The following is a 27,196-nucleotide window of genomic DNA, read 5'->3' on the forward strand; positions in this document are numbered from 1 at the left end:
CCACTCGTTTATACCCCCAATTGGGTCTTCATGGCATCTTAACATTTTGTTCTGTGATTTTATTTATATACAAAAGATGACCTCTGTACATACTGTTACAGGAGGAGCTATACAAATTACAAGATGCCAATATGATAAAGCAGTTTGGAAGTGACGATGAACATTATAGCCAACATTATGTGTTTACAACAAACACACAGATCCTTTCACTTCACACTTCATTTACAAATCTACAAATAACCTGACCTGCTTTCATCTAGTACATTCCTACCACTAGAAGCTGTGCACCTGATGGGGCCGAGAACGGGGGGGACCTGTTCTTGCATTTCAGCAAGCTCTCTCACCCGTAAAAGAATGGAAGGGGGGATTGGCACTGAAGCAGGTTTCCTCAGGTTCTGCATTTGGAGTTTCCAACAACATTAGATATAAAGAAATACATAACCAAAGTAAACATAAACAGGTCCTCTTTTATGACTGGAAGGTCATGTCTTCGCCTATTTGTAAAAACTGCCTATTTGCAAAAAAGTAAAGAAAATGTAAGTATAAATACGACCCTCCTCCTATCCTCAATGCAAGGAAACTTGACCTTTTAGACCATAAACTATTTCCTCTTAACAAGAAGTAGAATTTAGTACTGACGCAAGATGCATCCCTTCAATGGGGGAGGGGGGGGGGGGACATGAAAAGACCAACATAATCCGCGAATTACTCACCCCTTTTTCGGTGGGTGAGTGTGCAAGGCTAGCCCTAAGAAGATTCCTCCACTTGTCCTGCAAAAACAAAACCTTCTCAGCTAGTTATTGAGCAGAGAAGCACAAAGAGGCCAGACACGTAACTACATTCCACAAGTTCTAAGTGAATTCGGGTTTCACTGGGTAAGTAATGTAATCGCACTATCACGAGGACATACTTTGAGATCAACTGAAGTTCGGTAGGAATGGGTTGCAAAGGCAAGGCGTTTTATCTCGGACCATCTACCAGCACCATACCTTGCAACACCCTCAACTAGTTTAACAACCTCAGAAAGTGTCCAAGGACGATGATGTTTCCTTCTCATTTGACCTCTTGCTGTTGGCAAAGTTACAGCACAATCATCTGAATTGTCCCCAGGTAAATCCATGCGCCTCATCTCAGCATCTTCCTCCAATAAAGATGCTTTAAATTCCAGATGTTCTTCTTTCTCTGATTCAGTAACAAGCTGTCAGAAATAGACATCTCCTTAGCACCATAAAAGCATTACTATAGATGAAAATATGGCACTAAAGTCTCATGAGACCTCGAACCCACCAATAAAAAACATGCAGAATTTCAGTAACATGGTATGAAAAACAAACACATCAAACAGACAAGGATACTAAAATAATCCAACTTCACTGTTTCAATAGATTCAATGTTGGCATCTTTTTTAGTCACTAACCACAAATTTTCTCCACAGAACTCAACTCAATTAATCTCTTATCATATTTTAACTCAAATGACACCCCCATGCAATCCCTTTTATGAACTCTTAAAAGAAAAAACCTAGATTGTAAACATAGTTCCAGCTGCACAGATAAAAAAAAGGGTCTTAAGGGTTTGTTAGGTGTGGCTTAATGTGGAGCTTAAGTTTATAACTTATAAATGTTTTTGAGAAGCTTGCATATGAAAATCCTGTAGAGTATTTGGTACAATAATATCAAAAATTGCTCGCTAAAAGAGCTTTCGGCTTTTTGAGAAGCCAAAAGCTTTTTTCCAAGTGCTGCTAGAATTCCAAAAAATGGGTTAAGCTTGTCACTTGAAAAGCTACTTATTAACCAAGCGCCTGGATTTTCCTACTAGCTTAACACGACACCAGGATATCTTATTAAAAAAGGTAATTAACTTTGAAATGTAAAGTTGCTGTAGTTCAACCTAAACTAAACATGACACCAGGATATCTTATTGAGATATAACACATATAATGTGGATGGCTGAAATCCTAAAGTTACGAGACAGAAGTCAAACTGCTTATATAAGGGTAAGGAATCCTTCAAAACTCAAGAAGCCCTATAACAAAGGCATCGATCAAATATTATTAACTTGCATTTCACCCCTCGGACCACTGTTTCAACCCATCACTTTCAGACCTTGCCTTGATGTAATTCAGTTGTAATTGGAAAAGAGTATTTCCTCCAAGTATTCCTGCTGCTATGATGCATGTCTTTACTAACTTGTATAGAAGCAGTTCAGACTAGTTTCTTCTCCTAGACCCTTCAAAAGATTTTTTTCACGAACTTCTTCATAAGCTTTTTCTAAATTTATAAGCATCATACATAAATCATTTTGCTTGTCTCTATATTTTTACATTAGGTGCCTTAGCAAGTACATAGCTTTAATTGTTGACCCACAAAGCATGAAACCTATTGGTCTTGGAAGTTTTTACTGGGGCATAAATTGACTAGCCATCCAGAAGGCTTCCCATTAGAGGTAAAGTAGCATTGAGCCAACCAAGCTCCCAACCCGCACCCATTATCATACTCAACTTCTACCAGCCTTCTACTGTTGTTTGTCAGATATCATATACACTAGCAATTTTGTCTAGTATTTCCTTACAAAATTGAAATATTAAAGGAAACAGAAGAGGAGCATTTCTTAGCCTCGATTCTAGTTTAACACTTTGGAATGTGCCAACTATACTAGAAAACTCAGTTTTCCACACACAGATTATTTGCCTAAGGTGAAAGTTTTTCTCTTCATCCTTGCAAGCCCACATCTATAAGGATAGTTTACAATGCCAAACAGTATGCTGCACTCAATAGTTCTAAATATGAAATTCATCTCATCCCTATTGGATAATTGGTCTTCTCCATCTAAAATGATTCATTGGAAACAAGAGGGCCCAAGTCTTGATGAGCTGGAGTATCAAGCAGAAACTGAAATCAATAAAAGGTGGAAAATTGCTACAGGAAATATAATTGAAACAATCCCATTAAACAAACCTTCCATGTTACTCCATTCCAAAAACACACGGAAATTTCATTAAAAAATGTGAAGACAACCAAATTGCAGATTAAATGAAATGCGGAAGTTGAAAGACAAAATTTTAACTCACAGGCTTTTGGATCCAGCCTGAAATTGGCCTGGCTGTGAGGACTTTGTTTCCTATTTCATCACCTGGTTGAGGATATGATACTCCAAGGGCCTTCTGAACAAATTTGGAAGCCACTCCCATGCTACTGGGCTCCAGTTTCTAGAATCACAATCCCAAGCCCATTAGACATTCATGGATAGAGTTCAATTTGCATGTATCAATTCAGTTGACAAAGAAGTATCACAGACTCGGATAATTTCAACTAGAAGGGCCAAGGTAATTATCGAGAGGTACAGTTATTTTAGAGGGCATGCATTGATAGCAACAGAAAGGTTGCCCCTTTGTGAATGGAAGGTCACAAGTTCCTGTGGGAACATACACTTTTCAAAGCACGTGTAAGACAGTGTAAACAAATGATCCTCCCCAACCCTCATGCATAGGGTATGCCTTTTTCCTAGAGTAAATTTTTTGGGATCTGAAAGGGAAAATTTCTAAAAGGTCCGATGCATGTCTAATAAATGATCAAATTTTGACTGGGATAAAAAAGATTTCATAACTAGGGGCGTGGAGCCCAACGGCCCCCAGGTTCACCAGTGGACACAGGTCAGGAGTACAACAAAAAGCTATCAAAAGGCTACATTAAAAAACAATTAAAGTCATCACCACAACCATCGTGCCAATTGAGAATAAAATATTTGAAACCACAATCATCACCTCTCCACAGAAATGATCGATTTAAGTCTGCCTACCTACTAATTCTCTCTGACATCATGTGGTCACTGGAAGATTACTCACATGTAAGCCATCAATATTTACGTGGTGATGTCATTACTAACCAAAATTCATGGCACACTAAACAGGTATTTCTTGAAAAAAAAAAAAACAACTTATATATTCATATCGGCAATATTTATGCATCCTTTGGTAAAAAGATCAATGGCTAGCACTTACAGAGTAAGATACATCCTGCAAAAACATTAAAAATTTCAATTATCATAAATCCAGCTCAAAAATCCTGAATTATTCATTTCACATTCTGCCCAGGTTTGATTTACCCATGCCCTTAAGGCTACTAAAAAGCTCTTTCAATGATGCATTACGTGACAAGGCTGATTATCTAGATAACCCAGCAAAAATTTATTAGAAAGACATATGTATTGAATTTCACAAACGTAAAATCTAAATTCACGAGTACAAATTAATCAAGCCATGTGCATATTGCGCAGCTAGCTGGTTTCACATTACCATAAGAGCCATAAAGTTTTCCCTTGGGCGGCTTCTTCGAACCCGGCAAACATATGGAACCTGAACACCTGAACCTCCCAGAGAATCCAGCCTTGTGACAACAGGCCTCTCATCTGATTGCCCAGACCGAATAATCCTGACATGAGATTGTGAAGATGAATGGCCATGCGCAGAAGTTTTAACTGAAGAAATTAATTTTCCACTGTACTCTCCAGATTCTATTTCAGAATTTTCTTCAATATATCGCCTTGTTGGCTTCCGAATTCTTTTGTTTGCTCCCCTTGTGGCAACCAAATCTTCACCACTATGATCATCTTCCAGAATAGGATTTTTCAGTCTCTTGCTAGAAACATGACGAACATTTTCTAATTGGCTATTACAGCCAACTGGGAAACTTGTCCAGTCCTCATTCGCTGCTCCAACTACCACATCCTCAACAAGGGCACCATCCACACCCTTCAAGCTCTCTTCTTTACACTTTTTCACCACTTCATTGTTTTTTATGACAAAAGTCATAGTTGAAACATCACATGAGTTGGTCAACCCCATGGCAATCCTCCTCTTAAGCCACTGTTTGTCCTTGACAGAAGTTTCGCGTCCAAATGTTGCTTTAAAAGTTTCATGAAGTTCCCTAACTGACAGGTTGTCCAAGCATATTTCTCCCTCTAACTTTGAAAAATCAGGAGTCCAACTAGTACAGGCAATAGAACTCGATGTACCACTTTTGATTGGTCCATCTAAAGGGTCGATGCACTCCCAACCACTTTCGCTTTCAGATTGATTGATGCGGCTGTCATTTGATTCAATGGCAGATGAAGAAACAGTTTCCTGCAAGGGAATTTAAATTGGAGCTTCTTGTCAATAGCAAGAAACTAACCATGCCTATCAGATAATATCTCTTTGCTTTTTTAGAAGCAGAAGAATGATCAAATGAACACCATAGGCAAACCAGATACTGCTTCCACTTTGACCTGCAGCATCATTTCCTTGACATATATTAAAACAACAAAGGTGAAAAGAACTACCAGCAGAAATAATGGCAACAACAGTCATGATAAAGAAACAATTACTATAAAGTAGAAAACACGGTTCAAATTGGTGAAAGCAAAGGTAATACCAAACCATAACAAACAAACAAAAAATTGATATGAAAAATAGGAAAAAGCCAGGAACAAATTTATTGGAGAATGAAATTGTGGCAAACATAGGAAGACAAATAAACACCTCAGATTGAGCATTTAATTTCCTCAAATGAACTCCTGCATCATTCAGCGCATTTGATGACTCTATATCAACTTCAGGATCCTTGAATTGGCCTGGAATATATTTCTCATTAACATACAGATGTAATCAAGAGAAACAAAGATAATAAGCATAAAATAAGTACGCAAACAAGTATTGATTGACATACAAAGTTGCATGTGCTGCACACGTTCAGAACAGACCAAGGTGTTTCACATAGGGAAAAGAAATTTAACGGCTAATAAAAGTTTGACAAGGGCTTGCAGAATATACGAACAGCAACAAATCAAAATGAGGGGAGATTTCAGCAAGAAACAAATTTACTGGTAGAGTGAGTGAATAAACAGGAAACAAACTGTTGAGTTGTATATAGAGATAGTTAGCATGATGTCATGGCTTATGTCATGATGATTGTCATGATAGTTGTATATATATGTGCTCCATCTCTTAGTTTGTAATAACATAGAGACATTTTCAAACCATCTCTCTCTCTCCAAATTCTCACATGGTATCAGAACCATCGGTGAAAAAATCATAAGTCGCCCGCTATGTATCCTCCTCCAGCAGTCTCCAAAACCCTAAACTTCTTCTATCTCTCCTCGCCGCCTCTGTCACCAAATCTCCATTGTTCGGCCATCTTTGTCAGCACCACTGCCACCATAGTGCTCACCGCCATCAGATTGGCCCAATCCCGGAGACCCATCATCGTGCCGCTGCCACACATCGTCCAACAGATCTGCCCATATACCACGCACTGCTCATCAGCCCAATTTCCGGCCTGCAACTGCTCATGCCACCACCGCAGGCCTCATATCGGCCCAATCTCGGAGCCCCACCGCCACGCACCTCCCATCAGATCTACCAAATCTGAACTGTCAGCGCGTGAACACACTTTCCAGCCGTCGCACCCACTTTTCCCGCCGTCATTTGATCGCTGGCCTTAGATCAGCCTAGTCCCAAAGCCCAGCCGCTGCCACCACGCACCTCCACGCGCAGCCAGGCAGATCTGCTGGTTCAGGCGTTTCTGCCCCTATCTCTCTCTCTAGTGCTATGATTGCAACGCCATCACCACCATTGGACTCGTCTCCCTGAGTCCATCTAGATTTGGGTGGTTTCATAGCTGCTGGTCATCATTACCGTACGCCTCTATTACTACTCCTTCCATCCCATTTCAAATCTAATTTGCAGTTCTCGACATGTCTGACCTCAGTCAAATCACTCCTACATGTGGTGAGTCCATTTCAACATCTGCTGCCTATTAGAAATTAGGAGCACAATAGGATCGGTTCTTGCCAATTCTCACACCCTCAACATACTTGTGAAAAAACCCACAACAGAACATGTAAACTGGAAATGCAAGAGCAGTAAAAGAGATTAAGTAAGAAACATCAAACCAAACAGCAGGAGCAAGAAGTTATCCTGGTTCTAACTGATCAAAGATCAGTCCTACATCCAGCAGCAAATCCCAAGAGCAAATACACTAGAAACCTTGAAACAGATTACAAGAAACCCTCAACTCTCTATCACACAAGTACACTGCCCTCAAAACTGAGATTACAAAGACTCTCCTACTCTCAAAACCTTTTCTCTCCTCTCGACAATCTCACTTGTATTCAGAAACAGAAATGAGTGATTGAATGATATATGCGACTGCCTAGCCCTCGCCTCCTACTTATAGAACATAGGGGCGTTAATTACAAGACCTACTATTAAGCTTATACAAAGACTAAAATATCCTTTATAATATAACATCTAAGTTAACTAATCTAACTTAGAAATTTCCAGTCGCATTCACTCCATCTAACAGGTTCTATCATCTTCATCTTCTAGACAGAATTATCCCTGCAAAAAACCCAACACTGCCTCTCAGCTCTTTGCTCTTTCCAATATAGGGACCCCTGTTATCACCTCTAACAAGTTGATAGGGTCTGCCAACTATCTCTCATGAGCAGCCTCCGTCAAACTGTGGTTCAAGGGGTAGCAACAAGCAGACCATCTCACCACGAAGGCAGAGGATGTTGATCCAGCCATTAAAGCTAGATGGGAACAACTTGATGCTCAGTTGTGTAATATTTTGTGGGATTCCATTGATTGCTCTATTTTGCAGCTCTTTTGGCTATTTGAAACCTGTTATGAGGTTTGGACAGAAGCCGTTGAATGTTACACCAACGACATTCAGCGTCAAGAACATCCAGTAGGGTCACTCTATGAAATCCTATTTGGGCCAAATGCATTCTCTCATGTAAGAGTTTGAAGCTCTTCTTCCATACTACGATTCCAAAGCCGCTCATGATTCTCAATGGGGAAAATGGTTCATGGTCCTTACTTTATTCGATCTCAAGCCTAAGCTCGAGCCTGTTCGCCATCAGAACTTAAATGGGTCCACTAACTCTACTATGAAAGATACATACAAAAGATTACTCAATATGGCTGGCAGTTCTTCCTTTATTGGTACTCCTACAGGTACCCCTGTTGAGGCCTCTGCTCTTGTCTCAGACTTTCAGTGGTAATCAAGGCCGGTCTGGTAGCTGCTCTCGCTCTCACTACAACTTCTGCAAAAAGAAAGGGCATGAGGAAGATAAGTGTTGGAAGAAGCATAGTCGATCAGCTGTCCCTCCTGCATCTCAGACATCCCGAGCTGCTCATATTGCCCAGAGTGCTAGTCCAACATCGGGCCCTCCGATGGTATAGCTATTGACTATAAGGCTTTCTTGAGGTTCCAGGCATCTCAGCCATCTACTGGTCATCCCATGGCTTGTGTTACTCAAAGCTCTTCTATTAGGCTTTGGATTTTGAACTCAAGCACCACCGATCACATGTGTGGTAATAAGGATCTTTTCTCTACCCTTACACTTTCTGAACATTTACCAACCATCACTCATGCAGATGGCACCAAAACGTCCATTAAAGGGATAAGAAAAACCTCTCTTACCTCCTCTCTCTTTAAATTATGTCCTTTATATCCCATGTAGTCATTTTAATTTGCTTTCTGTTAGTCAGCTTACTAGAGAACTAAGTTGTTCAGTGACCTTTACCTCTACTTATGTTTGTGTGCGAGACTGGGGTACGAGACAGACGATTGGCGTCGGGCGTGAGTCATAGGGACACTATCATCTTTTTGTGCCTAGTTCGCCGATAGCCTACACCAGTGCAACTTCCCTAGATCTCCTCCACTCTCGTCTCGCTCATCCCAGCATCTCCAAACTAAAGAAGTTAGTTCCTAGTTTGTTGTCATTATCCACTTTTAATTGTGAGCTATGTCAGCGTGGTAAACACACTCGTAGTTCTTTTCCTAGTCGCGTCCATAATAGAGCTACGACTCCCTTTTCCCTCGTGCACTCTGATATATGGGGGCTCAATCGAGTCAACTCTACTCTAGATTTTTCATATTTTGTTACTTTTATTGATGACTTTTCTCGTTGCACTTGGTTGTTTCTCATGAAAAGTCGGTCTGAATTGTTTTCTGTCTTTCAAACATTTATTGCTAAAATAAAAACACGATTTGGCGTTTCTATATGTGCTTTCCGTAGTGATAATGCCCCTGAGTATTTTTCCCCTCAGTTTACTACTTTCATGACTAGTAATGGCATCTTACATCAATCTTCATATCCTTACACACCTCAACAAAATGGTGTTATTGAGCGTAAAAATCATCTCATTGAAATTGCCTGAACACTACTTTTACATGTCAACCTTCCCACCAAATTTTGGGGTGATACTGTTCATATTGTTTGTTATTTGATCGATCGCATGCCATCTTCTGTGTTATAAGACCAAATTCCTCATTCTTTGTTCCCTACACGACCACTTTATTCTATTCCCTTTCGTGTATTTGGATGCATTTGTTTTGGGTATTCTTTTTCACCTGAACAGGATAAACTTGCTGTCAAATCTCTCAAGTGTATCCTTCTAGGCTACTCCTGGTTGCAAAAAGACTATAAGTGTTACTCTCCTGAGTTGAACCGCTATCTTCTATCTGCTGATGTCACCTTCTTTAAATAGCAGTCTTTCTTCTCAGTTGCTCAGCCTGATTCACAAAGTCTTGACCAGGCATTGCCTATTCATTTTTCTTCTCTTTCGTTGCCCTCTTCGGGTCCGTCTGTCTCCTCCTCTATGGACCCCCTACTACTATCTTCAGGTCCACACTCCACGAATCCTCCATTTCTTACATATCATCGTCGTCCTCAACTTATTACCGACACCAACATTCCTCCAAAACAAGACTCTCTTGACTCACACTCTCCATCAGTGGTCCTCCTGCCACGAATCCTGAGCCAGCTAGCTTTCATCTTGTTCTCTGCAAAGGTACATGGTCCACTCGTAATGCACACCCTTTTTATAATTTTTTGTGCTATGAGCGTCTGTCACCTGTTTTTAGTGCCATTGTTTCGAGTCTTTCCTCTATTTATGCTCCTAAAACCACTGGTGAAGCTCTATCGCATCTAGGTTGGAGCCAGGTTATGTTTGATGAGATTGAAGCCTTACACTCAAATGGTACTTGGGATTTGGTGCCTTTACCACTAAGAAAGACTCTCGTTGGTTGTTGGTGGATGTCCACTCCAAAAGTGGGCTCGATGGATAGGCAGATCATCTTAAGGCTCGCTTGGTTGTCAAAGGCTATACACAAATCTATGAGCTAGATTACAGTAATACACTCTCTCTTGTTGCTAAAATGACCTCTATTCACCTATTTCTCTATGTGATTGCTATGCATCATTGGCCGCTCTATAATGTCTTCCTCCATGGTGATCTATAAGATGAGGTTTATATGGAGTAATCACCTGGTTTTGTTGCTCAGGGGGAGTTCAATGTAGTCTGCAAACTCAAAAATTCTCTCTATGGTCTAAAACAATCTCCACAAGCGTGGTTCGGAAGGTTCAACATTGTGGTTCAAGCCTTTGGTCTCACCTGGAGTGAGGCTGATCATTCGATTTTCTACTAACACTCCTCTTTTTTATGCATCTACCTTCTCTATCAGTTGGATGTTAAAAATGCCTTCCTCCATGGTGTTCTACAAGATGAGGTTTATATGGAGCAACCACCTGGTTTTGTTGCTCAGGGGGAGTTCAATGTAGTCTGCAAACTAAAAAAGTCACTCTATGGTCTAAAACAATCTCCACAAGCAAGGTTCAGAAGGTTCAACATTGTGGTTCAAGCCTTTGGTCTCACCTGGAGTGAAGCTAATCATTCGATTTTCTACTAACACTCCTCTTCTTTATGCATTTACCTTGTTTATGTGAATGACATTGTTATCACAGGGAGTGACCAAGTTGGCATACAATAGCCGAAGGAACATCTACATCAACACTTTCAAACCAAAGACCTAGACAGACTTCGATATTTCTTGGGTATTGAGGTTGCACAATCAAGAGATGGTATCTCAATTTCTCAGAGAAAGTATGCCCTTGACATCTTAGAAGAAACTGACATGGTGAATTGCAAACCGACTGATACTCCAATGGACCGAATATCAAACTATTGCCGAGACAGGAAGAAGCCCTTTTCAGATCCTGAAAGGTATCGAAGATTGGTAGGCAAGCTAAACTATCTCACCGTCACTCGCCCTGACATTGTTTTTGCTGTGAGTGTAGTTAGTTAGTTCCTCATTTCTCCATATGACTCTCACTGGGATGTTGTTATCCGAATTCTAAGATATATCAAAAGAATACCAGGTAAAGGGCTACTTTATGAGGATAAGAGACACAGATATTTGTTGTTATGCATATGCAAATTAGGCAGGATCTCCTTCTGATCGTAGGTTAACTTCTGGGTATTGTGTTCTTATGAGAGGAAATCTAATTTCTTGGAAAAATAAGAAACAAAATGTAGTAGCTAGATCAAGTGTAGACGCAGAGTATCGAGCTATGGCTAATGCAACTTGTGAGCTCGTTTGGCTTAAGCAGCTCTTGCAAGAACTTAAGTTTTGTGAAGTATCTCTTATGAAACTTGTTTGTGATAATCAGGTTGCCTTGCACATTGCTTCCAATCTAGTGTTACATAAATGGATCAAATATATTTAAATCGACTATCACTTTATTAGAGAAAAGTTGGTTGAAGGTGTTATTTTTATAGAGTTTGTTAACTCTAATGATCAACTTGCAGATGTCTTCACTAAGTCTCTAAAGGGTCCTCGGATATAATATATTTGTAACAAACTTGACGCATATGATATCTATGCTCTAACTTGAGGGGGAGAGTTGAGTCGTATATAGAGATAGTTAGCATGATGTCATGGCTTATGTCACGATAGTTATATATATATGTGTGTGTGTGTGTTTCTGTGTGTGTTCTCTTAGTTTGTAATAACATAGAGACATTCTTCAAACCATCTCTCTCTCTCTCTAAATTCTCACACAAACTACTACACAAATCTGAGAAAGTACTGTAACAATCCTGAGATACATGGAAAGTAAAATCAGAAAATAACACTTTGAACTGAATCTCACCAGAAGCAAGTCCATCATTCTGTCCAGCGTCTACAAGAGGATGCATTTCTATATTTTCATCTTGCAGTAAATCCTCAACCTCCATTACTTCCTCATCATCTACCGCAGTCACTAATCTTTCACCCCCATCAACCTGCATGGTTTAAAATAAGATCAGAATCCAGAAACCATGCATAGCCACAATACTCCCAAGTGTAAAGGAAATGAAGGTATAAAACAGCCACAACACATCTTCAGCAAATATAAATTCTGAAGTAAGGAAGCAGTTTATCATATATGCTTAATCACTAACTATTTGCTATATGGCTCCCGAAAATTAACAAATTCCATCCCACTCAGTTATGGGAAACAATGCTTGTCTTTCCGACAGAAGAATGCATTCAAATGAGAAAATGTTCCAAATAGACAACAGAAACTCAGTTTTCCAGTCTTCCAAATTTATACTGATTACTAGAAAACATCTCTAGACTATTTTTCCACTATTTTGTTCATGAAATATAGCGAGCATTTTCCCCTTATTTTTCAAATAAAAAACATGAGATTCCAACTCAACCAAAAATCAATACCTATTGCATTATATTAATACGAACACAAATAGTAAAAACATGAATTCAAAAATGACTAAGAGTAAAATCATAATATAAAAATATCAACATTATCAGTAAATAGAAATTTTGATTAATGATAAATAATTTAAGGTAAAGTACACCTTGCGTTCCTGAGATTTGGTAATTGGTGTAAATATAGAATACCACTCACATTTCAGAAATTACACTGACTACCCCTAATGTTTAAAAATTATATCAGATTACACCTGCACTAAGAGAAAGGTTACATGGGTCCTCCAAACGTTTTATACATACATGGGTTTCTGAAAGTTCATTTAACAGATGGAAATCCGTGTAATTTTCAAAACATTAGACCTTGTAATTTAGTAGGGAATCAGGTGCAATTTACTCAATAATTTATTATACTATGATATTATAATTTCAAAATTGACTAATAATCAATAACATGATAATACTAATTGTTGGAAGATATCGAGATCCACAAGCTGTCATTACAGATATGGTAGATTCTTTCCAACTGTTAGGATGTGATTATGTTTCCTAAATCATTATTGTATATATATAGTTTCCTTGCATGTTATGTAGAATATTTCTTTTTCCTTTTTTAGACTTTCCTACAAGTGTATTCTCTTCTCTATTAATAGGGCATGTAGTCTATGGATTAATATACGATTTTAGATTGAGAATTTCTCCTGCTTGGTTTCACTGATTTCTACATGGTATTAGAGCAAAACCTAAGGAAATTCTGAAATTGTTTTTTGTTTTCCCTTGGCCTTCATTGCCTGTTCTTTGTTGTGTCCTTCCAGGCATCATTACCTTTGTTTGCCTTCTGCTTCTTCTCAATTATTTCCAGAATGTCAGAAATCACAGAGGCTACACCCTCCATGCCAACGAAGGAGCCGATGTTGATTGTACCTGCAGTTGGAGCCACATCTCCTGGCGAGGTACCCAGCATGCATCCATCATACCAATTGGATGGTAGCAATGACCTCCAATGGTCTCAACTGGTGAGGATCCTTTTGAAGGGAAGGGGGAAGATCTCTCACCTTATTGGAATAGCTCCCAAGTCATCAGATCCTCTATTTACAACTTGGGACATTGAAGATTCCATGTTGATGTCATGGTTGTGGGGATCAACGTAGTCCAAGGTAAGTAAAAATTACATATTTTTATCTACGGCTAGAGATATATGGGAGACGGTAAAAAGGGCATACTCTAAGGTGCAAGATGCATTTGTTGTTTATGAGAGCAAGACCAAAATTCGTAACACAAGACAGAGGGCTATGAGTGTGATAGAATACTATAACAAGATGAATGGTTTTTGGCTTGAATTAGATCACTACCAAGAAATTAAGCTGGTGTGTAGTGAAGACACTATCATTATGTCACGAGACCAGAAAAAGCTATGGTTGCGGTTAAAATTTTGAGCTAAGGATCGATTATTTCCTATATGTAATTCCTAGTATTTTATTCCCTTGCATTTGTTTACCTTCCAGCTAGATAGTTTGTTATGGTTTACTTTCCAGCTAGGAAGATTGTTATGGCAAAATTTGCCAGGTGTCTAATAGGACAAAAGGGTTTGATAGAGGAGGAGTGATCCTGTGCGGTAGCACTCTCGGCTAGGCTATATAAGCCTATCCTCTCTTCTATAACAGCATTCAAGAATTCAATCAAAGAATCTGTTATCCTCTCTCTTACTTCTCTCTCTCCCTTCACTTCTCGTCTACATTTCCCTCTTCTTTCTTCCTCTCTATTTGGTTCGCTGCCTAGGTTCACACTGAACCAAGGAAGCCGCGGATTGTCACAGCATTGCCGTGACATTTGGTATTAGAGCACAATTCCGGCAAGGAGACCCGACGAGCGCAAGAAATGGCCGAAGGAACATGCATGAAGAACATGGAGTCGCAGCTCCAGCAACTCAACTCGACAGTAGGAGAATTTCAGGACTGAATGGACCGACTGGAAGTTAGCAATCAGCAGAACCATGATGCAATCATGACAGTTGATCGAAAAATGGAAGGAGGACTTAACCGGATGAGAGAAGATATCAATCAAATGAGGGAGGAGATGGGAAATCAACTTCAACAATTCATGTTGATGTTTACCCGTCAAAATCAGGTATGATGTCTCCCGATTTTCCTCATAGGGATAGGAATGATCCCATTTTACAGAATGAGAGGGTGAATCAAGAAAATGTAGCCCATGAGATTATGGTAGAGCAAGGTGATGACACGGAGACCTTGCTAGAAGGGGGACGAGTGGACTGGAATATCCCCCCCACCCCCAGCGTTTCCCATGCCCCGGATGGAGATACCCGTGTTTGAAGGGATCAATCCTAGGTGGTGGATTAGAAAGTGTGAGAGACTGTTCGAGTGGTACAATGTGCCGATGGAAAGAAGGATTGCTCTAGCAGCAGCCTACTTTGATGATGGGGTGGACGCATGGTTTCAAGGTTGGACTAGAGGGCGAGAGAACTATACCTGGAGGGAGTTCTCTGAAAGGTTGAGTGAGAGGTTCGGGGAGAAGAGCATGTCGAACACCATTGAGGAATTTAACAAACTTAAACAAGTGGGTGATGTGGGGACATACTTAAGGAGGTTTGAGGAGCTGAGATCCTTGATGAGTAGCCATGACCCACACTTAACAGAGGCATACTTTGTATCTAGCTTCTTCAGTGGTCTAGGAGAAAACCTAAGGCCTATGGTGAAGATGATCAAGCCAAGAACGGTGGAGCAGGCAGCGGAAAGCGCTAAGCTACAAGAGATGGTGGTGGAAGCCCTGTAAAGAAGCAGAGGGTGCAACAACAAAGGGTTGGACACTCAGGAAACTGGCAACAAGAAGGGAACAACAAAGGGGTCAACAAGGAGATGGGGAGAAGTAATGTAGGGGGCAGGAATCTTGTTAACCAAAATTTTGGTGGAAGACCCAATGATCTTAAAAGGCAACCAGGAGCTTGTTACAGATGTGGGGATAGGTACTTCCCCGGACACCAATGCAAGCGCCAGCTGCTGTTATTAGAAGGCCGAGGAGAAGAAGCATACAAGGAAGAAGAAGAGGAGGTGGGTGGAACCGATGAAGAAGGGATAGAGGACAACAGAGAGATATCCCTCCATGCACTTAAAGGAGTCACTAATAACAAGATAATTAAGGTTCAAGGAAAGGTTAAGGAAGGTAGCTTGTCCATCCTAATTGACAACGGAAGCACACATAGCTTCCTCGATGATAACACTGCCCAAAGGCTCAAGTGTACAGGCACACTACCCTTGAGTGTGACAGTTGCTAATGGGAATTGGGTGGTAAGTAACTCGGCTTGCGTGGGGTACATTTGGGAAATGCAAGAGGAGGAATTCGAGGCAGACCTCAGGTTGCTGCAACTAGGAGGTTGCGATGTAGTCTTGGGTGTGGATTGGATGAAAGGGGTGAGTCTCATATGCTTTGATTTCAACAAGATGGAAGTGTCATTTGAAAAGGACAGCAGAAGGATGACCCTTACCAATGGGAAGGAGGCGGCTGCATGAAAAATGATCACCGAAAAGAGGCTTAAGAGGGTCTTGCGAAGCAAATGGGGGCAGCTTTTGCAACTATTCTCAATCATAGAAGTGGAAGAACGACGAGGAGGGGAAGGGTATGGAGAGTTGCAACTCTCGGTCAATCACCCACCAGGTAATTCCGAATAGGTAAGCACAATGTCCCTTATTGATGGAATTTAGGGACTTATTCGAAAAACCAAATACTCTACCCCCTAACCGCACCCTAGACCATGCAATTAACCTCAAGTCCAATGTCGAACCTATCAACATGAGAGCCTACCGTTATGCACCCGCCCAAAAGACTGAAATTGAAAAAATGGTGAGAGATATGTTGAACCAATCCTTCATCAGACCCAGCCAAAGCCCATTTGCCTCACCGATCCTCTTGGTAAAGAAAAAATATGGTTCTTGGCATTTTTGTGTGGACTACCGTCAACTAAACGCCCTGACCATCAAGGATAAATTTCCCATTCCCCTTGAAAAAGACCTAATGGACGAATTAGACCAAGCTGAATTCTTTTCGAAGCTGGATCTAAGGTCGAGCTACCATCAAATACGGATGAAGCCCAAGGATATACATAAGACTGCCTTCCGAACCCATCATGGCCATTTCGAGTTCTTAGTGATGCCATTTGGGCTCACCAATGCCCCGGCAACTTTCCAATCCTTAATGAACCAAATATTTGAGCCTTACCTACGAAAATTCATACTTGTTTTCTTTGATGACATCTTAGTTTATAGTCGTACCTTAGACCAACACCTAGCCCACCTAAAAACCACCTTCGAAGTCTTGAGATGCCTTCAATTATTCATCAAAAGGTCTAAGTGTGCATTCGCCCAACCTCAAGTGGAGTACTTAGGGCACCTGATTTCGGGAAAAGGGGTCAGTACCGACCCAAAGAAAGTGGAGGCCATGTTGAATTGGCCCAAACCCAATACCTTAAAAGCACTAAGAGGATTCCTGGGCTTGATAGGATATTATCGCAGGTTTGTGAAGGGATATGGTGTCATAAGTAAGCCCCTCACCGAGTTATTGAAGAATGGAAACTTCCACTGGGGTCCTGAGGCTGATGCAGCCTTTGGTAAATTGAAGGTCGCAATGAGTAGAGTCCCAACCTTGGGACTGCCAGACTTCGGCAACCCGTTTGTGCTAGAAACGGATGCTAGCGGGGTAGGTATTGGAGCAATACTTATGCAGGATGGTCGGCCCCTAGTGTTCCTCAACCGAGCTCTAAGCCCAAGACACCTAAATCTCAGCATCTATGAGAAGGAGTTTTTGGCTGTTGTCATGGCAGTGGAGAAGTGGAGGCATTATTTGGAGATGGGAAGGTTTGTAATTAAGACTAATCATGAATCTCTTAAATTTTTGTTGCAACAGAAGCTACAAACTCAGTTACAAAAGAAGGGAATGGCCAAGCTAATGGGACTTGACTACTCTATACAATACAAGAAGGGCAAGGAAAATCAAGCAGCAGATGCTCTATCAAGGTGTCACGAAGAAGGGGAAGCAGCTGCCATCACTATGGTGATACCAGAGTGGTGCAGTGAAGTGATGAGCAGTTATGATGGGGATGAAAACAGTAGGGAAATCCTAGAGAAGGTAGCAGTGTGGGGTAGTGCAGTGGAAGGATATGCTCTCAAGGATGGATTGTTGAGATACAAAGGTCGGATAGTCGTGGGTGATAAGGCTGAGCTTAAGAGGAGCATCTTGCAATCGCTACACGAATCTCCCTTGGGGGGACATTCGGGTATTCAAAATACTTATTTGAGGGTTAGGCAATTATTTTATTGGCCTCAACTGAAGGGAACTGTGAAGGAATATGTGTTGGGTTGTGATATATGTCGAAAGTGCAAGCATGAAAATGTAGCCTACCCAGGGTTATTGCAACCCTTGCAGATTCCAGAGCAACCGTGGCTGAGTTTGTCCATGGATTTCATAGAGGGCCTACCTAGATCAGAAGGGAAGAATTGTGTGTTGGTGGTAATGGATCGACTAACTTAATTCGCACACTTTGCAGGATTATCTCATCCTTACACGTCCCAAGAGGTGGTTAGGGTATTCATGGATCAGGTGGTGGCTTTACATAGGGTCCCCAAGACCATCATTTCAGATAGGGATAAGGTGTTTACAAGTCATTTTTGGAGGGAATTGATGAAAAATGTGGGTACCGAACTCAACCTATCAACAGCATACCACCCACAAACCGACGACCAGACTGAAAGGGTTAACCAAAGCTTAGAAACCTATCTAAAGTGCATGTGTATGAGATAGCCCAAGAGTTGGCATAGGTGGCTGGCCATGGCACAGTGGTGGTACAACTCCTGCCACCATGCCTCTACCAAAATGACTCTGTTTGAGGCTGTCTATGGGTATAAACCCCCTCCCCTACCAACCACCGAAGGCCAAACCACAGCCACCACCGTAGAAGAATACCTCCAACAAAGAGGGTAGGTGCTGGAACAACTGAAACAAGAGCTGGCAGCAGCCCAAAATCGGATGAAGCAAAATGCGGATAAACGGAGAAGTGACCGGGAATTTAAGGTAGGGGAAAGAGTCTACTTGAGGTTTAGCTACCCACATCTAAGGGCCATCACTCAAGGGAAGGTATCTAAACTTAGCCCTAAGTACTTTGGGCCATTCCTTATCACAACTAGAATAAGCAAGGTAGCCTACAGGTTGCAGCTGCCAAAGGGAACCAAAATCCATCTAGTATTTCATGTCTCCATGCTAAAAAAGTCTACTGGAAATGAGAGAATCAGCCAAGAGCTAACACTCTACCGGAGGAGAAAGAGGTCCTGAGGGAACCTGAGGCTATAATCGAAAGGAGGGTAATCCACCATCAAGGGACTCCCCTCACTCAAGTCAAGGTCAGGTGGCAGGGGAAACCACCCGAGGAGGACACCTAGGAGTACCTACCTACGTTGATGCAGCAGTATCCAAGGACGGCTGGCCTCTTGAGTATTTCTTGAGGACAAGAAATGTTGATGGGAGGGGTACTGTCACAAGACTAGAAAAAGCTATGGTTGCGGTTAAAATTTTGAGCTAAGGATCGATTATTTCCTATATGTAATTCCTAGTATTTTATTTCCTTGCATTTGTTTACTTTCCAGCTAGATAGTTTGTTATGATTTACTTTCCAGCTAGGAAGGTTGTTATGGCAGAATCTGCCAAGTGTCTAATAGGACAAAAGGGTTTGTTAGAGGAGGAGTGATCCTATGAGGCAGCACTCTCAGGTAGGCTATATAAGCCTATCCTCTCTTCTGTAACAGCATTCAAGAATTCAATCAAAGAATCGGTTATCCTCTCTCTTACTTCTCTCTCTCCCTTCACTTCTCGTCTACATTTCCCTCTTCTTTCTTCCTTTCTATTTGGTTCACTGCCTAGGTTCACACTGAACCAAGGAAGCCGCCAGTAGAATTTTTGGCTAGGCTCAAAACTGATTTTGATCAAATTAGAGCACAAATCCTTAGCCGAGACAAACTGCCATCCTTAAATGACACCTACTTTATAATCTAGAGTGAAGAACATAGAAGGATTGCCATGCTTAGTGATAATCATATGGAGGGTTCTGTTATGATTTCTAACAGAATGTAGGGGCATGGCTTAAATCATTCCACGTCAAGGAGCAATCTTCAATGAAACAAGGTAGGGACAACTTGTGGTGTTCATTTTGCAAGAAACCTAGACACACACGCGAGACATGCTTTCGATTGCATGGAAAAGAAGCAGTCTTGAACAAGATGGGAGGTGGATCCAAGGAGACCAGTAAGTTGCAGTCCAAACAACCCACGAGAGCCTACCTAACCACTAGTGAAGGAGAAGATACTGCTGGAAGAGAGGAGGTTATGGACTCCACTGCTTTGGAAGACTGAAACTTGAGGACATTAGCAAGGAAATCAGTAAGTTACAATCTTTCTTGCAGACTCTTCAAGGAGATTCGTGCTCCTTAGCCAAAGCAAATATATGCCTAAATTCTGAGAGTTTTATTACCTCCAAAATACCTAGGAATGAGTTATGGATCTTGGATTCTAGAGCAACTGATCATATGACTCCTAACCTACATTTTTTTTTAGACATATGAACACTTGAACAGTTCTAGAAATATTACAATAGCCAATGGCCACCTTGTTCCCATTATTGGGCATGGTAAAGTGAGTCTTACCCCCAATTTCAAAATGTAGCAAGTTCTTTATGTTCCTAGCCTTTCTACCAATCTTCTTTCAGTCTATAAATTAACCTAAGAACTAAATTGTCGTGTGATCTTTTCACCCCATGGTTGTGTGTTTTAGGACTTGACAATGGGAAGGACGATTGGTGTTGCTAGGGGCACACAAGGGGCTGCACTTCTTGTAGCAGCAGCAGCAGCCGCCCTATGATTTCTTTGTAGGAGAACAATCGATTCTCTCCCATGTGTCTCAATTCAATTCCAACACAATATCCTTGTTTTCTTTTTCATTGGTGCATTATGATGTATGGGGACCCTCAAAAACTCCCAATTGTTCAGGGGCTAGATGATTTGTGTCTTTCATCAATGATCGCACTCGCATAACTTAGGTCTACTTATTAAAGGAAAAATCAGCCCTTAGCAGTGTCTTGCAGTCTTTTTATAAGATGATCCTTACCCAATTTGGAGTCTCCATTAAAAAATTCAAAACGAACAATGCTCGAGATTATTTTAATCAAACTCTAAATCATTTTTTTCAGCAAAGAGGCATTCTCCATGAATCCTCGTGTTGACACCCCTCATCAAAATAGAGTTGCTGAGAGAAAGATGAGGCATCTTTTCAATGTGACTCGAGCTCTTTTGCATCAGAGTTTTGTTCCTAAAAATTTTTGGGGTAAGGTCGTGCTTACTACTACTCACCTGATTAATCGGGTCCCCTCTCGAGTAATTGGCAATGTTAGTCCTTTTCACTATCTCACCACTCATTTTCCACATCTTACTCTCCATTCACCTCTTGCCCTAAAAGTCTTTGGGTGTGTAGCCTTTGTGCATGTCTCTAAGCAACACTGGGACAAATTTGATCCTCAAGCCCTTCGTTGTGTTTTCTTGGGATATTCTTCCACTCAGAAGGGATACAAATGCTACTATCCTTCTACTCAAAAAATGATTATCTCTAAGGATGTCACCTTTGTTGAAAACCAAGCTTTCTTTTGTCCTTCTACTTCTGATCACCAGGGGGAGAGTCTAGGTGGTGACAAGGTCTTGCCTATGTTGGAGTCAAATTTTCAGCCATCCCCATCTCCCACTCAATCTAATGTTACCTCTAATTCCCTACCCACTGCCACTAATTCCTCTCTTCCCACTTGTTCCTCTCCCATTCATCTTGACTCAGGCTCAACTCCTACAAAGGTAACATCTCAAGAGATACCACCATCAATTCCAGATTCTCCTACAAGGTTCAGAGGGTCACCTTATGTATATAAAAGAAGGAATCAGCCTACTCAGTGTGCTTAGCAAGAACTACTTCCTCTCCACAATCAGGTATGGAATTCTCTCAATCAATTGAACCTTCACCTACTATTGATCACACTAACTTAGACCTACCTATTGCCATTAGAAAGGGAGTTAGAAGCTGCACTAAACATCCTATAGCCAACTGCATTTCCTATCATTGCTTGTCTCGTAAGCATAAACATTTCATCTCTTCCCTGGACTCTATAGCCATTCCTAAGACTTTGGACGAGGCATTAAAAGATTAGAATTGGGTATATGCTATGCAAGAAGAAATGAGGGCCTTAGAGAAAAATCATACATGGGACTTAGTGCCCAAACCAAAGGGGGTGCGACCTATGGGCAGTAGATGGGTATTCAATGTTAAGTATAATGCTGATGGCACTTTGGAAAGATAAAAAGCAAGATTGGTAGCCAAAGAATATACTCAAACCCATGGCATTGATTATTTGGAGACTTTTGCACTGATGACAAAAATGAATACTGTAAGAATCCTTCTCTCCTTATCGAGTTGTTATGGTTGGCAATTAATGCAATTGGATGTTAAAAATGCTTTCCTACATGGTAATCTAGAAGAGGAAGTCTTTATGGAACCACCCTCGAGGTTTGATAAGGGTGTTGCAAGGCAGGTTTGCAAGCTGAAGAAAGCTCTTTATGGACTGAAACAGTCTCCAAGGGCTTGGTTTGACAGATTTTCAAAGGCTATAAAATCTATGGGGGACAGGCAAAGTAGGGGAGATCATACCCTCTTTATCAAGCACTCACATAAAGGTAGTTTGATTGCTTTGTTGGTATATGTGGATGATATCATTGTTACAAGAAATGACATTGACAAGCAACAACAACTAAAGAAAGATCTAGCTCGCAAATTTGATATCAAAGATCTGGGTAAGCTCAAGTATTTTTTGGGGATAGAAGTGGTCTACTCTAAAGATGGTATTTTTCTTTCTCAAATAAAATATACAATGGATTTGCTGAAGGAAACATGGATGCTTGGTGGTAGGACAACAGGCACTCCTGTAAAGCCTAATCTAAAATGGGGAAATTCTAATAGCCCGACTGTGGGGAAAGGAAGGTATCAGCAATTAGTGGGACAACTGATTTACTTATCTCACACCAGACCTGACATCGCATTTGCAATCAACTTGGTGAGTCAATTCATGCATAATTCCACTGAGGAGCATATGCAAGCGGTGAGAAGAATCATATGCTACCTTAAAGCAACTCTTGGAAAAGGCTTTTTGTTCAGACCAGGAAAGGAAATGAAAGTGGTAGGATATACGGATGCTGACATGGGGGCTCATGGATAGGAGGTCAACTACAGGATACTGTGTCTTTCTTGGGGGTAACTTGGTGTCCTGAAGAAGCAAAAAAACAGAATGTGGTGGCTCGGCCCAGTGCAAAGGTTGAGTTTAGAGTGATGGCTTTAGGTCTATGTGAGCTACTATGACTAAAGATAGTGTTGGAAGACCTGAGGATATCTTGTAATGGATCTATGAAGTTGTGTTGCGACAATTAGCCCGCTATCAGCATTGCACACAATCCTGTGCAACATGACAGGACCAAACACGTGGAGATTGATCGTCACTTTATTAAAGAAAAATTGGAATCCAAGGAAGTTTGCATACCCTTTGTCACTTCAGCAAATCAGATTGCAAATGTATTAACAAAAGGCATGCCTATTAAGAGGTTTGAAGCACTTATAAGCAAGCTGAAAATGATAGATATTCATTCACCAGCTTGAGGGGGAGTGTTAAAAGATATCGAGATCCACAAGCTATCATTACAGATATAGTGGATTCTTTCCAACTATTAGGATGTGATTATGTTTCCTAAATCATTGTTGAATATATAGTTTTCTTGTATGTTATGTAGAATATTTCTTTTTCCTTTCTTAGACTTTCCTATAAGTGTATTCTCTTCTCTATTAATAGGGCATGTATTCTATGGATTAATATACGATTTTAGATTGAGAATTTCTCCTGCTTGGTTTCACTGATTTCTACACTAATAATAACAAAATATTAGTATCATATATAATAAAAATAATAATAAATAATAAAGTTGACTAATAACAAATAGTCAAAATATTAATAACAACAATATCAATACTCAAAATATATATATATACTATATTCAACCAGTTGCTGCAACAACAGCTCACAAAATCAGAAAGCTAAACCCCTTTTGCAAATATTTCTGCTTGCCCTTCAGCCACATGCACACCACCCACCAAACACTAAAAACCAAGAGTTAATCCGGCTCTATCTCTCCTCCAGAAATTCACGGAATATGCTTCACAACTTCGTGCACCTATTTTATTGGAATCTAATCTAAGTAGAAAATAACATCCATAATTCTAACTACCTCAACCAACTTGTAAATTTATAATATATCTACATTATTGCAAAAAAAAAAAAAATGCACACAATATATTTGGTACTTAAGTAAAATAACCAACACAAGCACCCAAAGGCAACCACTTTAGCATGCATAAAATTACTAGGAAACATTTAGTTAGATTGTATGCTTTCCTAGAATTTAGAAACAAATTCTCATCAAATGCCCAAAGGCAATCCGAAAACCTTTAATCAATAAACTTCCATTTAAATTAACATCCATCATTAACTCAAGCCTTTAGCCTATGTTTGGATGGGGGTTATGCGGGGTGTGGGGGGGAGGATGGGATGGGAGGGAAAGGGAGATTATTTCCCTTGCTTGGATGGAGGTTTCATAATGGAAGGGGAAAGAAGGGGAGGGTACATGATACCCTCCCATCTCCTTCCATACCCCAATTTTGCTTACTGATTTGGGGCATAAGGAGGGGGAAGGAAATATGCTTATAATTTTTACTATCTTACCCTTGTTATTTGTGTACGTGTTTATTTATTTTGAAAGTGAAGAGATATAATTGTAAATTTATTTTATTTTTTAACTATTCCATCCCATTCCATTCTCTATCCAAACACAATAAAGTTATATTACGCTCATCTACGTTTCATTCTTCCCAAACACTGGGAAGGTAACAAGCTTTGCATTACTTCCTTCACCTTTACGTTCCGTTCCATTGTGTACCAATCCGTTCTCTACCCCACCTCTCTCCCAATATAGCATTACTCTTCCATTTGAGCTATGATTTTTCAATAGAAAAATTTAAAGGAAAAATAAAATAGTTTATGTACATAATTTTTATGTGCACGTAAAAAACATTTGTTACCTTCTCCTTTTCCTTTTTCTTTCCTTTCACAAATCTTAGTTCCAAACATACTCTCAGCATCAGATTTTCAATTATCAGCTCCAAAATAGCCAAACCCACCTAAAGGGATTAGAGTTTGTTATTGTATTCCAAAATAGTATTACATTTGTATTTCATACCTGTTATAAATTGGGAGCATTGGCAGTCTTTAATCCTCTCAAGAAACCGATCACACCCCCCTCACAATCACCCTAAACCACCGGCCAACACACCACAACACTAACAGTCAATAAAAGAACAGAAATCAAAGCATAAACAAAACAATGTTGAGTCTTGAATCTGATTCCTCACACAATTAAACACTCTCTCACACCCAAATACTTACCCGATACAGATAGAAACAAAAGGAAATGTAAAACAAAACACAATAACAAGCAATAGCAATAAATGAACAAGAAGTCTTATCCTGGTTCGGGTAAGAAGTTGCCCTACATCCAGACTGCCAGATGATACTGACAGAATCCACTATCAAAGAAACAAGAATACAGCTCTTCCTCTCTGATCTCTTCCTCACACACACTTAGGCTAATAGCCTATCTCTTAAGAATACAAGGACCGAGCACTAGCTCTCTTTCTATTCTCCAATTCGTGCGAATACAATAGAAGGATTCTCTCATACTCTCAAAAGAACCTATCTGCCACTATTTATAAAAGATAGAGACAGTTACAACTTAAGGACTGAAATGCAATAAAAGGAAATACAAGGCTTACTCGGAAATAACTCAAGAGAAGATATTTCCGTTATATTCTAAACACATAAAACATAAGAATAAAAACATTTCCTAAAAGACAAATCTGCCCTTTTACTGAAACTACCAGCTAGACTAATACAAATTCTAACAAACAAGAAATAAAACATTCAAACCACATGAGAAGACAGAATTTTATCCTAGTTCATGCCGTGTGAATGGCACTACACCCAGCCTTGAAACCACCACCAAGCAACCTTCTTTATTGATGGATAACAACAGGTCTTTCCCTCCTTTCTCCCATGATACAAGCCTTCCTAAGAATGAACAAGACTATTCTAACTCACAGCTTTCTCACTCTCTAGGCTTTCGTGAAAATAGAAAGAGTATATGCGATTTTTCTCTCCCTCAGCCCCTCTGCACTATTTATAGAACAAAGGGTAACATTTCCTAGGGCCGGTTATGATATTTCCGGATTTGCCCTCCACTAATAACTAATATTACAAGAGAGACTCCCTCCTATCAACTAACCCATAACTGCATACAAAACACTGCATATTAACATATCACTAACTCGAGACAATCTTCAACACCTTTATTCGTCAATATCAAATAAGTAGTATCAAATCGAGTAGCTGTAACCAAAAAAAAAATAACAATGGCATCGCCTCCCACTAGAAACCAATTTCAAGTTTTCCATTTCATCAAATTGAACAAAACATCTTGGACTAATGCAATTGAAAATAAGAAAAGCATTCCTCTCGTGTTAGAATTAGAAACAAACACAACAAATTTATTGACAATTAATATGGATCTTTCAATTAAGGCCGCACTCACCAAACAAAGACTGCATCTATTTCATGTTTTAATTACACTACTGCTCTAACGCCAATAGAAGAAAAGCTGCGTAAAAGGAAACTAAAATTGAAAATCTAACTACAAACTTACATGTTAGTTAAGGGAGCAGAACCTTTAAACCTACTTTGGCAATTTCAGAGGCAAATCAGAAAATGAAATATTTTATATAAAGGTGATTGCAGAATTAATTTCCTAAACAGGAAAACAAAGCCACTCAAGTTCGAGTTTTGGTTAAAAAACAAAAAACTGCAAAAAAAGAACATGCGTATAAAGAAAAAGAGAAAATAATCAAGTGCGTAGGAGCAGATATTTAAATTAAAAAAATAAAAAAATTCACAGAAAAATATAATAAGCCAGGGATCATCTGCTAAGGAGCAGAACTCAAGACGAAAAATATGAAAATAAATGAAAAATAAGCTCAACTCAGATCTGCAGTCTAATCCCTAGAACAAGAATGGAAAATGAACATTTCCGCACCTTGATGATTTGAATTGTATTTTCCGGAGGTAAATCACCGAGGTTTGAAGCCGCCAATTACGGTGGCTGTAGACCGTGAGAATACGGACGAGTGAGGTGTGAGGAATAGAAGCGCGGGCTGAAGATTGTGCCGAGGATAATCGGCTTCAAAACCCTAACCGGGAAAATGTGGCATTTTATAATGTGATAGGCTCGTAAATCTTATTTGGCCTCGAACAATTAGACACGGCCGCAAATATCGGGAACAAAAAAATTATAATTATAATAATAATAACACTTATAATCCTGTCAATTATAAGCTATGTATTTTATTTTTAATTAGGGGTTATTTTTAATTAGGGGTGAGTAAAAATTTAATTTAATGAAATTAATCAAACTG

At 40.0% G+C, this 27,196-nt stretch overlaps 1 protein-coding gene across 1 annotated transcript; it reads right to left on the bottom strand.

The window, feature by feature from the left end:
- Window positions 1-26,870, bottom strand: LOC127795003 (uncharacterized). The gene is made up of 8 exons (XM_052326388.1): window positions 26,818-26,870; window positions 11,983-12,115; window positions 5,519-5,610; window positions 4,295-5,122; window positions 3,071-3,208; window positions 911-1,198; window positions 714-770; window positions 1-395 (listed from the first exon to the last, which is right to left on the bottom strand). Exons 2-8 carry the CDS (start codon window positions 12,065-12,067, stop codon window positions 231-233), a joined length of 1,653 nt encoding a protein of 550 aa, XP_052182348.1. The 5' UTR covers window positions 12,068-12,115; window positions 26,818-26,870; the 3' UTR covers window positions 1-230.
- Window positions 26,871-27,196: the final 326 nt, after the last annotated feature.

The sequence above is a fragment of the Diospyros lotus genome, chromosome 2 (genome assembly GCF_014633365.1).
Source record: "Diospyros lotus cultivar Yz01 chromosome 2, ASM1463336v1, whole genome shotgun sequence".
NCBI classification, from domain to species: Eukaryota; Viridiplantae; Streptophyta; class Magnoliopsida; order Ericales; family Ebenaceae; genus Diospyros; species Diospyros lotus.